At 55.6% G+C, this 12,920-nt stretch overlaps 1 protein-coding gene across 1 annotated transcript in view; it reads left to right on the top strand.

Annotated features, from left to right (window-relative positions):
- Positions 1-12,920, top strand: part of LOC149449574 (uncharacterized) — a 35,480-nt gene that overhangs the window by 2,657 nt on the left and 19,903 nt on the right. Inside the window, exon 2 of the mRNA XM_089693071.1 lies at positions 4,633-4,776. Within this exon, the coding sequence (XP_089549197.1) occupies positions 4,633-4,776 (144 nt within the window). The remainder of the gene's footprint in view (positions 1-4,632; positions 4,777-12,920) is intronic.

Here is a 12,920-nt window from a genome sequence, read left to right on the forward strand (position 1 = left end):
TGCTACCTACACATATGGAGAGATAAGGAGAGGATTAGTAGGAAGTGGAAAGACCTCCTGGAGGAGAGAGGGAGAAATCCATCCATCCACCATAATCCAGGAAAAACATGGCTCTGGGTGACATCAAGACCCCCTGTGGAAAAAGCATATCACTACAATCATCCATCCATCCATCCATCCATCCATCTGGGATAAGGATACACCCTAAAAATCACCCACAAGTCCATTTAAAAGGGACACAAGCTGGTTATGACCTCACTAAACGGTTTGGTCAAAAAATCAAGTGAGCGCATATAGGAGAAGGAGCACTTTATGAGAAAATATCACGGAGTGGACTTTTTGATAATATTTATATATTTTGTTTGAATGAAATGTAATTAATTTAATTTAATATAATTTTAATGTTATTTAATCACCAAATACACACTTCAGTTATATCATCTGGATACTTAACATTGCACTTGAATTGATGGTTCGTGGTAACGTTTTATAGAATGTATGTTCTTTGGAGAATCAGGATATGATATATGATGAACCTCGTTCACACCAAGGTAATAATACACGAATGTTGTGATTATTAGTGGAGCGCGACACAAATTCCACAAATAATGGACTAGAGCTACACATTAATATGGGCGTGTACAGTGTAAGCGACCCACAGGTTTAATATGTAAATATATTGGTTTTTGTAAAATTAAAATAATTTTCAATACGTCATAGTAGCTCACAAGCACAATTATATAATGAGCCTTCCCTCCCCAACTCCATCAATGAGCCTTCCCTCCCCACCTCCATCAAGGAGCATTTCCCTCCCCATCTCCATCAATGAGCCTTCTCTCCCCACCTCCATCGATGAGCCTTCCCTCCCCACCTCCATCAATGAGCCTTCCCTCCCCACCTCCATCAATGAGCCTTCCTCCCCACCTCCATCAATGAGCCTTCCCTCCCCACCTCCATCAATGATCCTTCCCTCCCCACTTCCATCAATGATCCTTCCCTCCCCACCTCCATCAATGAGCCTTCCCTCCCCACCTCCATCAATGAACCTTCCCTCCCCATCTCCATCAATGAGTTTTCCCTCCCACCTCCATCACTGAGCCTTCCCTCCCCACCTCCATCAATGAGCCTTCCCTCCCCACCTCCATCAATGAACCTTCCCTCCCATCCTCCATCAATGATCTTTCCCTCCCCACTTCCATCAATGAGCCTTCCTCCCCACCTCCATCAATGAGCCTTCCCTCCCCACCTCCATCAATGATCCTTCCCTCCCCACCTCCATCAATGAGCTTTCCCTCCCCACCTCCATCAATGAGCCTTCCCTCCCCACCTCCATCAATGAACCTTCCCTCCCCATCTCCATCAATGAGCCTTCCCTCCCCACTTCCATCAATGAACCTTCTCTCCCATCCTCCATCAATGATCCTTCCCTCCCCACCTCCATCAATGAGCCTTCCCTCCCCACCTCCATCAATGATCCTTCCCTCCCATCCTCCATCAGTGAACCTTCCCTCCCATCCTCCATCAATGAACCCCTGTCATCAGTTGGCCTTTGCTTCTACCTTGGACCACTTTTGATTGGTCCTGACCACTGTAGACTGGGAACATCCTAAGAGCTGCAGTTGCTCTGACCCCGTCATCTAGACCAAGGCTTAAAATTTTGACTCTAGACCTACTAGCCAGGCACAAACCTTACTCTCCACCAGTTGCCCCACCCAACCTTGCCCAGGTCTGCCTCCAACCCCACCCCTTGCCTGTCCCCCAACCCCGCCCCCAGCCCTCCCCCAACCACACCCTCTTAAAGCTTAAAAGTAGAAAACATACACAGTGTGCCTATCCGGACAGTCTGTAATAATTACAGGATATGCGCACCGTGTATGTTCTCTACTCTTACGTCATGCATTGTTGTGCTGCAGCTCAACCTCACCGAGTCTTTCCATTCTTTTATCACAAAATCATTTGTTTCAATAAACATTTATTGTTTTCTACCCGTTTACACACTTTTCTTGCCTTTCAAAGTCCCGAGGGGGGGGGGGGGGATTTCCATAGTTGTTGTGTAAATGGTGGGGCATTGTACCCAATTTCCTAGTCTTTGTATTCTGCCAGGCCAGACACAGACAGCAGTAAAATACGGGTTCTAGTCCTTCTCTCTATACAAAACTTCAAACAATTGAGTGGCGCTCCATTCTAACCGTGACAATGAGGAACGACCTGGTGTGCGGGCAAGAAGCTCACCTTAAGCTGGCCATACACAAGTCATTTTCCCCCAAGGCGGTGGAGAGCGGGCCTCGTGTCCCCCCTCATGTTCCCCAAGGCGGTGGAGAGCGGGCCTCGTGTCCCCCCTCATGTCCCCCAAGGCGGTGGAGAGCGGGCCTCGTGTCCCCCCTCATGTCCCCCAAGGCAGTGGAGAGTGGCCCTCATGTCCCCCCTCATGTCCCCCAAGGCGGTGGAGAGCGGGCCTCGTGTCCCCCCTCATGTCCCCCAAGGCGGTGGAGAGCTGGCCTCATGTCCCCCAAGGCGGTGGAGAGCTGGCCTCCTGTGCCCCAAGGCAGTGGAGAGTGGGCCTCGTGTCCCCCCTCATGTCCCCCAAGGCGGTGGAGAGCTGGCCTCATGTCCCCCAAGGCGGTGGAGAGCTGGCCTCCTGTGCCCCAAGGCAGTGGAGAGCGGGCCTCGTGTCCCCCCTCATGTCCCCCAAGGCGGTGGAGAGCGGGCCTCGTGTCCCCCCTCATGTCCCCCAAGGCGGTGGAGAGCGGGCCTCGTGTCCCCCCTCATGTCCCCCAAGGCGGTGGAGAGCGGGCCTCGTGTCCCCCCTCATGTCCCCCAAGGCAGTGGAGAGTGGCCCTCATGTCCCCCCTCATGTCCCCCAAGGCGGTGGAGAGCGGGCCTCGTGTCCCCCCTCATGTCCCCCAAGGCGGTGGAGAGCGGGCCTCGTGTCCCCCCTCATGTCCCCCAAGGCGGTGGAGAGCGGGCCTCATGTCCCCCCTCATGTCCCCCAAGGCGGTGGAGAGCGGGCCTCGTGTCCCCCCTCATGTCCCCCAAGGCAGTGGAGAGTGGCCCTCATGTCCCCCCTCATGTCCCCCAAGGCGGTGGAGAGCGGGCCTCGTGTCCCCCCTCATGTCCCCCAAGGCGGTGGAGAGCTGGCCTCGTGTCCCCCAAGACGGTGGAGAGCGGGCCTCGTGTCCCCCCTCATGTCCCCCAAGGCGGTGGAGAGCTGGCCTCATGTCCCCCAAGGCGGTGGAGAGCTGGCCTCCTGTGCCCCAAGGCAGTGGAGAGTGGGCCTCGTGTCCCCCCTCATGTCCCCCAAGGCGGTGGAGAGCTGGCCTCATGTCCCCCAAGGCAGTGGAGAGCTGGCCTCCTGTGCCCCAAGGCAGTGGAGAGTGGGCCTCATGTCCCCCCTCATGTCCCCCAAGGCGGTGGAGAGCTGGCCTCATGTCCCCCAAGGCGGTGGAGAGCGGGCCTCATGTCCCCCCTCATGTCCCCCAAGGCGGTGGAGAGCTGGCCTCATGTCCCCAGAGGTGGTGGAGAGCGGGCCTCATGTCCCCAGAGGTGGTGGAGAGCGGGCCTCATGTCCCCAGAGGTGGTGGAGAGCGGGCCTCATGTCCCCAGAGGTGGTGGAGAGCGGGCCTCATGTCCCCAGAGGCGGTGGAGAGCTGGCCTCATGTCCCCAGAGGTGGTGGAGAGCGGGCCTCATGTCCCCCAAGGCGGTGGAGAGTGGGCCTCTTCTCATGTCCCCCAAGGCGGCAAAGAAGTAACCGGAAGTCGGAAACCAGAAGTGGGCTTCACAACAAGGCTTGGAGCGCAAGTGGAATGCAAATTGCAAGCCACCCGCTCCATCTGTGCTCCCCACAAAGGGATTTCCCCTCGCATTTGGCGAGCGGGCAAGCGGAAATTTCAAGCCCTGGTCTAGACATTACAATTTGGTCCTTATCAGAGTCCCTCCAATCCTTACACTTGTCCATTGTTTATTCTGCTTTCATCACACAACTTTGTTTTTTCATTCGTGTACATCCATGTTGTCTGTTTACAGCCATGTTGTCCATTTACATCTGTTTTTGGTTCGTTATATCAGTGTTGTCCGTTTACATCCATGTTGTCCATTTACATCCATTTTGTCTGTTTACATCCGCGTTGTCCGTTTACATCTGTTTTTGGTTCGTTATATCAGTGTTGTCCGTTTACATCCGTTTTGTCCGTTTACATCCATGTTGTCCGTTTACATCTGTGTTGTCCATCTACATCCATTTTGTCAGTTTACATTTGTTTTTTGTTTGTTTACATCCATGTTGTCCATTTACATCCATTTTGTCTGTTTACATCCGCGTTGTCCGTTTACATCTGTTTTTTTTTCTCATTCCGTTTTTTTTTTTTTTACAGATGGCAACAAATGCGGACATTAACGGATGTAAACAGACGATCATCCGTTTACATTTGCTAGTTCATAGAATTACATGGGGGGCCGTTCTTCATCTGTAAACCCCCACTGGGTCAGAGGGGCCAATGAATATAAATCCTCCTGATGATTGGCTGCCAGATCCCGGGGTGATATTTCTCCTGGGGGAGGGGGAGGGGAGGGGAATTCTGCTCACAGATGTATTTCCTCTTACATTGTATCAATACAAATCTTTGACATCCCAGAATCATCATCAGTCAGTTCCAGTCCTCGTCTCAGACAGGAAGTCCTCCTCATCTGTCCGATGAATATGGGGGACCCAGGAGACGTGGGGGGCGGGGTCACCTACCAGCCGCAGGTCTGTGAGATCCTCACAATGGAGGAGGGAGGTAAGTCATCACATTTATGTCTCCTCTTCATTCCCCTCCGAGGTCTGAGAGATCACAGTCACCCCTTGCTGGGCTCATCCAATCAGAGTCCTTCTTACATCAGGGTCCCTAGCAGAACCCCCCTACATCAGAGTCCCTCTTACATCAGAGTCCCCCTACATCAGAGCCCCATCAGAGTCCCTCTACATCAGAGTCCCCCTACATCAGAACCCCCATCAGAGTCCCCCTACATCAGAGTCCCCATCAGAATCCCTCTACATCAGAGTCCCCCTACATCAGAGTCCCTCTTACATCAGAGTCCTCCTACATTAGAGTCCCCATTATGCCCCCTACATCAGAGCCCCCATCAGAGTCCCTCTACATCAGAGTCCCCCTACATCAAAGTCCCCATCAGAATCCCTCTACATCAGAGTCCCCCTACATCAGAGCCCCCATCAGAGTCCCCCAACATTAGAGTTCCCCTACATCAGAGTCTCTCTACATCAGAGTCCCCATCAGAGTCCCCCTACATCAGAGTCCCCCTACATTAGACTCCCCATCAGAGTACCCCTACATAAGAGTCCCTCTTACATCAAAGTCCCCACCAGAGTCTCTCTTACATCAGAGTCCCCATCAGAAACCCCCTCCCCCCTTACTCAGGGTGCCCATCACAGTCCTCCTTACATCAGAGTCTCCCCTACATCAGGGTCCTCTGCAGAGTCCCCCCTTACAATAGGATTCCAATCAAAGCCCCCTTACTTCAGAGTCTGCCCTGGGAGTTTCCCTTACATCGGGGGAATGTGGGGGAATGTGGTGGAATGTTGGGGAATGCAGGGGAAAACAGGGGAACTCAGGGGAATGTGGGGAATGAGGAGGAATGTGGGGGAACGCAGGAGAATGTGGGGGAACACGAGGAACACAGGGGATCCTGATTCTGCTCTGCCATTTACAAAAAAAAAGAGTTAAAAATTGCTTCAAGATTTAGAAAGTAAAGTGATACTTTGGAGTTCATTTTCTAACAGCCGGGCAGTGAGGTACAGGAACATCAGGCAGAGGCAGGATACAAGCCGGGATCAGTACACAGCCAGGCAGTGAGGTACAGAAACATCAGGCAGAGGCAGAGTCAGGATACCATCCAGGATCAGTACACAGCCGGGCAGGGAGGTACAGGAACATCAGGCAGAGACGCAGTCAGGATACAAGCCGGGATCAGTACACAGCCGGGCAGGGAGGTACAGGAACATCAGGCAGAAATGGAGTCAGGATACAAGCCGGGATCAGTACACAGCCGGGCAGGGAGGTACAGGAACATCAGGCAGAGGCAGAGTCAGGATACGAGCCGGGATCAGTACACAGCCGGGCAGGGAGGTACAGGAACATCAGGCAGAGACGGAGTCAGGATACAAGCCGGGATCAGTACACAGCCGGGCAGGAAAGTACAGGAACATCAGGCAGAGGCAGAGTCAGGATACAAGCCAGGATCAGTACACAGCCGGGCCGGGAGGTACAGGAACATCAGGCAGAGGCAGAGTCAGGATACAAGCCAGGATCAGTACACAGCCGGGCCGGGAGGTACAGGAACATCAGGCAGAGACGGAGTCAGGATACAAACCGGGATCAGTACACAGCTGGGCAGGGAGGTACAGGAACATCAGGCAGAGACGGAGTCAGGATACAAGCCGGGATCAGTACACAGCCAGGCAGTGAGGTACAGGAACATCAGGCAGAGACGGAGTCAGGATACGAGCCGGGATCAGTACACAGCCGGGCAGGGAGGTACAGGAAGATCAGGCAGAGGCAGAGTCAGGATACGAGCCGGGATCAGTACACAGCCAGGCAGGGAGGTACAGGAACATCAGGCAGAGGCAGAGTCAGGATACAAGCCGGGATCAGTACACAGCCGGCCAGGGAGGTACAGGAACATCAGGCAGAGACGGAGTCAGGATACGAGCCAGGGTCAGTACACAGCGGGGCAGGGAGGTACAGGAAGATCAGGCAGAGGCAGAGTCAGGATACGAGCCGGGATCAGTACACAGCCAGGCAGGGAGGTACAGGAACATCAGGCAGAGGCAGAGTCAGGATACAAGCCAGGATCAGTACACAGCCGGGCAGGGAGGTACAGGAACAACAGGCAGAGACGCAGTCAGGATACGAGCCGGGATCAGTACACAGCCGGGCAGGGAGGTACAGGAACATCAGGCAGAAATGGAGTCAGGATACAAGCCGGGATCAGTACACAGCCGGGCAGGGAGGTAAAGGAACATCAGGCAGAGACAGAGTCAGGATACAAGCCGGGATCAGTACACAGCCAGGCAGCGAGGTACAGGAACAACAGGCAGAGACGCAGTCAGGATACAAGCCGGGATCAGTACACAGCCGGGCAGGGAGGTACAGGAACATCAGGCAGAGGCAGAGTCAGGATACCATCCAGGATCAGTACACAGCCGGGCAGGGAGGTACAGGAACATCAGGCAGAGACACAGTCAGGATACGAGCCGGGATCAGTACACAGCCGGGCAGGGAGGTACAGGAACATCAGGCAGAAATGGAGTCAGGATACAAGCCGGGATCAGTACACAGCCGGGCAGGGAGGTACAGGAACAACAGGCAGAGACGCAGTCAGGATACAAGCCAGGATCAGTACACAGCCGGGCAGGGAGGTACAGGAACATCAGGCAGAGACGGAGTCAGGATACGAGCCAGGGTCAGTACACAGCCGGGCAGGGAGGTACAGGAACATCAGGCAGAGGCAGAGTCAGGATACAAGCCAGGATCAGTACACAGCCGGGCAGCGAGGTACAGGAACAACAGGCAGAGACGCAGTCAGGATACAAGCCGGGATCAGTACACAGCCGGGCAGTAAGGTACAGGAACATCAAGCAGAGGCAGAGTCAGGATACAAGCCGGGATCAGTACACAGCCAGGCAGGGAGGTACAGGAACATCAGGCAGAGGCAGAGTCAGGATACGAGCCGGGATCAGTACACAGCCGGGCAGGGAGGTACAGGAACATCAGGCAGAGGCAGAGTCAGGATACGAGCCGGGATCAGTACACAGCCGGGCAGGGAGGTACAAGAACATCAAGCAGAGACAGAGTCAGGATACGAGCCGGGATCAGTACACAGCCGGGCAGTGAGGTACAGGGATATCAAGCAGAGGCAGAGTCAGGATACGAGCCGGGATCAGTACACAGCCGGGCAGTGAGGTACAGGAACATCAGGCAGAGGCAGAGTCAGGATATGAGCCGGGATCAGTACACAGCCGGGCAGGGAGGTACAGGAACATCAAGCAGAGGCAGAGTCAGGATACGAGCCGGGATCAGTACACAGCCGGGCAGTGAGGTACAGGAACATCAAGCAGAGGCAGAGTCTGGATACAAGCCGGGATCAGTACACAGCCGGGCAGGGAGGTACAGGAACATCAAGCAGAGGCAGAGTCAGGATACAAGCCGGGATCAGTACACAGCCGGGCAGGGAGGTACAGGAACATCAAGCAGAGGCAGAGTCAGGATACGAGCCGGGATCAGTACACAGCCGGGCAGAGAGGTACAGGACCATCAAGCAGAGGCAGAGTCAGGATACGAGCCGGGATCAGTACACAGCCGGGCAGGGAGGTACAGGAACATCAGGCAGAGGCAGAGTCAGGATACGAGCCAGGATCAGTACACAGCCGGGCAGGGAGGTACAGGAACATCAGGCAGAGGCAGAGTCAGGATACGAGCCAGGATCAGTACACAGCCGGGCAGGGAGGTACAGGACCATCAGGCAGAGACGAAGTCAGGATACAAGCCGGGATCAGTACACAGCCAGGCAGGGAGGTACAGGAACATCAGGCAGAGGCAGAGTCAGGATACAAGCCGGGATCAGTACACAGCCGGGCAGGGAGGTACAGGAACATCAGGCAGAGGCAGAGTCAGGATACGAGCCGGGATCAGTACACAGCCGGGCAGGGAGGTACAGGAACATCAGGCAGAGGCAGAGTCAGGATACGAGCCGGGATAAGTACACAGCCGGGCAGGGAGGTACAGGAACATCAGGCAGAGGCAGAGTCAGGATACAAGCCGGGATCAGTACACAGCCTGGCAGGGAGGTACAGGAACATCAGGCAGAGGCAGAGTCAGGATACAAGCCGGGATCAGTACACAGCCGGGCAGTGAGGTACAGGAACATCAGGCAGAGGCAGAGTCAGGATATGAGCCGGGATCAGTACACAGCCGGGCAGGGAGGTACAGGAACATCAGGCAGAGTCAGCATACAAGCCGGGATCAGTACACAGCCTGGCAGGGAGGTACAGGAACATCAGGCAGAGGCAGAGTCAGGATACAAGCCGGGATCAGTACACAGCCGGGCAGTGAGGTACAGGAACATCAGGCAGAGGCAGAGTCAGGATACAAGCCGGGATCAGTACACAGCCGGACAGGGAGGTACAGGAACATCAGGCAGAGGCGGAGTCAGGATACAAGCCAGGATCAGTACACAGCCGGGCAGGGAGGTACAGGAACATCAGGCAAAGGCAGAGTCAGGATACCAGCCGGGATCAGTACACAGCCGGGCAGGGAGGTACAGGAACATCAGGCAGAGGCAGAGTCAGGATACGAGCCGGGATCAGTACACAGCCGGGCAGGGAGGTACAGGAACATCAGGCAGAGGCAGGATACAAGCCGGGATCAGTACACAGCCGGGCAGAGAGGTACAGGAACATCAGGCAGAGGCAGAGTCAGGACACAAGCCGGGATCAGTACACAGCCGGGCTGGGAGGTACAGGAACATCAGGCAGAGGCAGAGTCAGGATACCATCCAGGATCAGTACACAGCCGGGCAGGGAGGTACAGGAACATCAGGCAGAGACGCAGTCAGGATACGAGCCGGGATCAGTACACAGCCGGGCAGGGAGGTACAGGAACATCAGGCAGAGACAGAGTCAGGATACGAGCCGGGATCAGTACACAGCCAGGCAGCGAGGTACAGGAACAACAGGCAGAAATGGAGTCAGGATACAAGCCGGGATCAGTACACAGTCGGGCAGGGAGGTACAGGAACATCAGGCAGAAATGGAGTCAGGATACAAGCCGGGATCAGTACACAGCCGGGCAGGGAGGTAAAGGAACATCAGGCAGAGACAGAGTCAGGATACGAGCCGGGATCAGTACACAGCCAGGCAGCGAGGTACAGGAACAACAGGCAGAGACGCAGTCAGGATACAAGCCAGGATCAGTACACAGCCGGGCAGGGAGGTACAGGAACATCAGGCAGAGGCAGAGTCAGGATACCATCCAGGATCAGTACACAGCCGGGCAGGGAGGTACAGGAACATCAGGCAGAGACGCAGTCAGGATACGAGCCGGGATCAGTACACAGCCGGGCAGGGAGGTACAGGAACATCAGGCAGAGACGCAGTCAGGATACGAGCCGGGATCAGTACACAGCCGGGCAGGGAGGTACAGGAACATCAGGCAGAAATGGAGTCAGGATACAAGCCGGGATCAGTACACAGCCGGGCAGGGAGGTACAGGAACAACAGGCAGAGACGCAGTCAGGATACAAGCCGGGATCAGTACACAGCCGGGCAGGGAGGTACAGGAACATCAGGCAGAGACGGAGTCAGGATACGAGCCAGGGTCAGTACACAGCCGGGCAGGGAGGTACAGGAACATCAGGCAGAGGCAGAGTCAGGATACGAGCCAGGGTCAGTACACAGCCGGGCAGGGAGGTACAGGAACATCAGGCAGAGGCAGAGTCAGGATACAAGCCAGGATCAGTACACAGCCGGGCAGCGAGGTACAGGAACAACAGGCAGAGACGCAGTCAGGATACAAGCCGGGATCAGTACACAGCCGGGCAGTGAGGTACAGGAACATCAAGCAGAGGCAGAGTCAGGATAAAAGCCGGGATCAGTACACAGCCAGGCAGGGAGGTACAGGAACATCAGGCAGAGGCAGAGTCAGGATACGAGCCGGGATCAGTACACAGCCGGGCAGGGAGGTACAGGAACATCAGGCAGAGGCAGAGTCAGGATACGAGCCGGGATCAGTACACAGCCGGGCAGGGAGGTACAGGAACATCAGGCAGAGTCAGGATACAAGCCGGGATCAGTACACAGCCTGGCAGGGAGGTACAGGAACATCAGGCAGAGGCAGAGTCAGGATACAAGCCGGGATCAGTACACAGCCGAGCAGGGAGGTACAGGAACATCAGGCAGAGGCAGAGTCAGGATACAAGCCGGGATCAGTACACAGCCGGACAGGGAGGTACAGGAACATCAGGCAGAGGCGGAGTCAGGATACAAGCCAGGATCAGTACACAGCCGGGCAGGGAGGTACAGGAACATCAGGCAGAGACAGAGTCAGGATACCAGCCGAGATCAGTACACAGCCGGGCAGGGAGGTACAGGAACATCAGGAAGAGTCAGGATACAAGCCGGGATCAGTACACAGCCAGGCAGGGAGGTACAGGAACATTAGGCAGAGGCAGAGTCAGGATACCAGCCGGGATCAGTACACAGCCGGGCAGGGAGGTACAGGAACATCAGGCAGAGGCAAAGTAAGGATACCAGCCGGGATCAGTACACAGCCGGGCAGGGAGGTACAGGAACATCAGGCAGAGGCAGAGTCAGGATACAAACCGGGATCAGTACACAGCGGGTCAGGGAGGTACAGGAACATCAGGCAGAGGCAGAGTCAGGATACAAGCCGGGATCAGTACACAGCCGGGCAGGGAGGTACAGGAACATCAGGCAGAGGCAGAGTCAGGATACAAGCCGGGATCAGTACACAGCCGGGCAGGGAGGTACAGGAACATCAGGCAGAAATGGAGTCAGGATACGAGCCGGGATCAGTACACAGCTGGGCAGGGAGGTACAGGAACATCAGGCAGAGGCAGAGTCAGGATACGAGCCGGGATCAGTACACAGCCAGGCAGGGAGTTACAGGAACATCAGGCAGAGGCAGAGTCAGGATACAAGCCAGGATAAGTACACAGCCGGGCAGCGAGGTACAGGAACAACAGGCAGAGACGCAGTCAGGATACAAGCCGGGATCAGTACACAGCCGGGCAGTGAGGTACAGGACCATCAAGCAGAGGCAGAGTCAGGATACAAGCCGGGATCAGTACATAGCCAGGCAGGGAGGTACAGGAACATCAGGCAGAGGCAGAGTCAGGATACGAGCCGGGATCAGTACACAGCCGGGCAGGGAGGTACAGGAACATCAGGCAGAGGCAGAGTCAGGATATGAGCCGGGATCAGTACACAGCCGGGCAGGGAGGTACAGGAACATCAAGCAGAGACAGAGTCAGGATACGAGCCGGGATCAGTACACAGCCGGGCAGTGAGGTACAGGGATATCAAGCAGAGGCAGAGTCAGGATACGAATCGGGATCAGTACACAGCCGGGCAGTGCGGTACAGGACCATCAAGCAGAGGCAGAGTCAGGATACAAGCCGGGATCAGTACACAGCCGGGCAGTGAGGTACAGAAACATCAAGCAGAGGCAGAGTCAGGATACGAGCCGAGATCAGTACACAGCCGGGCAGCGAGGTACAGGAACATCAAGCAGAAGCAGAGTCAGGATACAAGCCGGGATCAGTACACAGCCGGGCAGTGAGGTACAGGAACATCAAGCAGAGGCAGAGTCAGGATACAAGCCGGGATCAGTACACAGCCGGGCAGTGAGGTACAGGACCATCAGGCAGAGGCAGAGTCAGGATACGAGCCGGGATCAGTACACAGCCGGGCAGGGAGGTACAGGACCATCAGGCAGAGACGAAGTCAGGATACAAGCCGGGATCAGTACACAGCCGGGCAGGGAGGTACAGGACCATCAGGCAGAGGCAGAGTCAGGATACAAGCCGGGATCAGTACACAGCCGGGCAGGGAGGTACAGGAACAGCAAGCAGAGGCAGAGTCAGGATACAAGCCGGGATCAGTACACAGCCGGGCTGGGAGGTACAGGAACATCAGGCAGAGGCAGAGTCAGGATACGAGCCGGGATCAGTACACAGCCGGGCAGGGAGGTACAGGAACATCAGGCAGAGGCAGAGTCAGGATACGAGCCGGGATCAGTACACAGCCGGGCAGGGAGGTACAGGAACATCAGGTAGAGGCAGAGTCAGGATACAAGCCGGGATCAGTACACAGCCGGGCAGGGAGGTACAGGAACATCAGGCAGAG

This window comes from Staurois parvus, unplaced genomic scaffold, assembly GCF_062004578.1.
Source record: "Staurois parvus isolate SC_StPar_1 unplaced genomic scaffold, SC_StPar_1.0 ptg000612l, whole genome shotgun sequence".
Lineage (NCBI taxonomy): Eukaryota > Metazoa > Chordata > Amphibia > Anura > Ranidae > Staurois > Staurois parvus.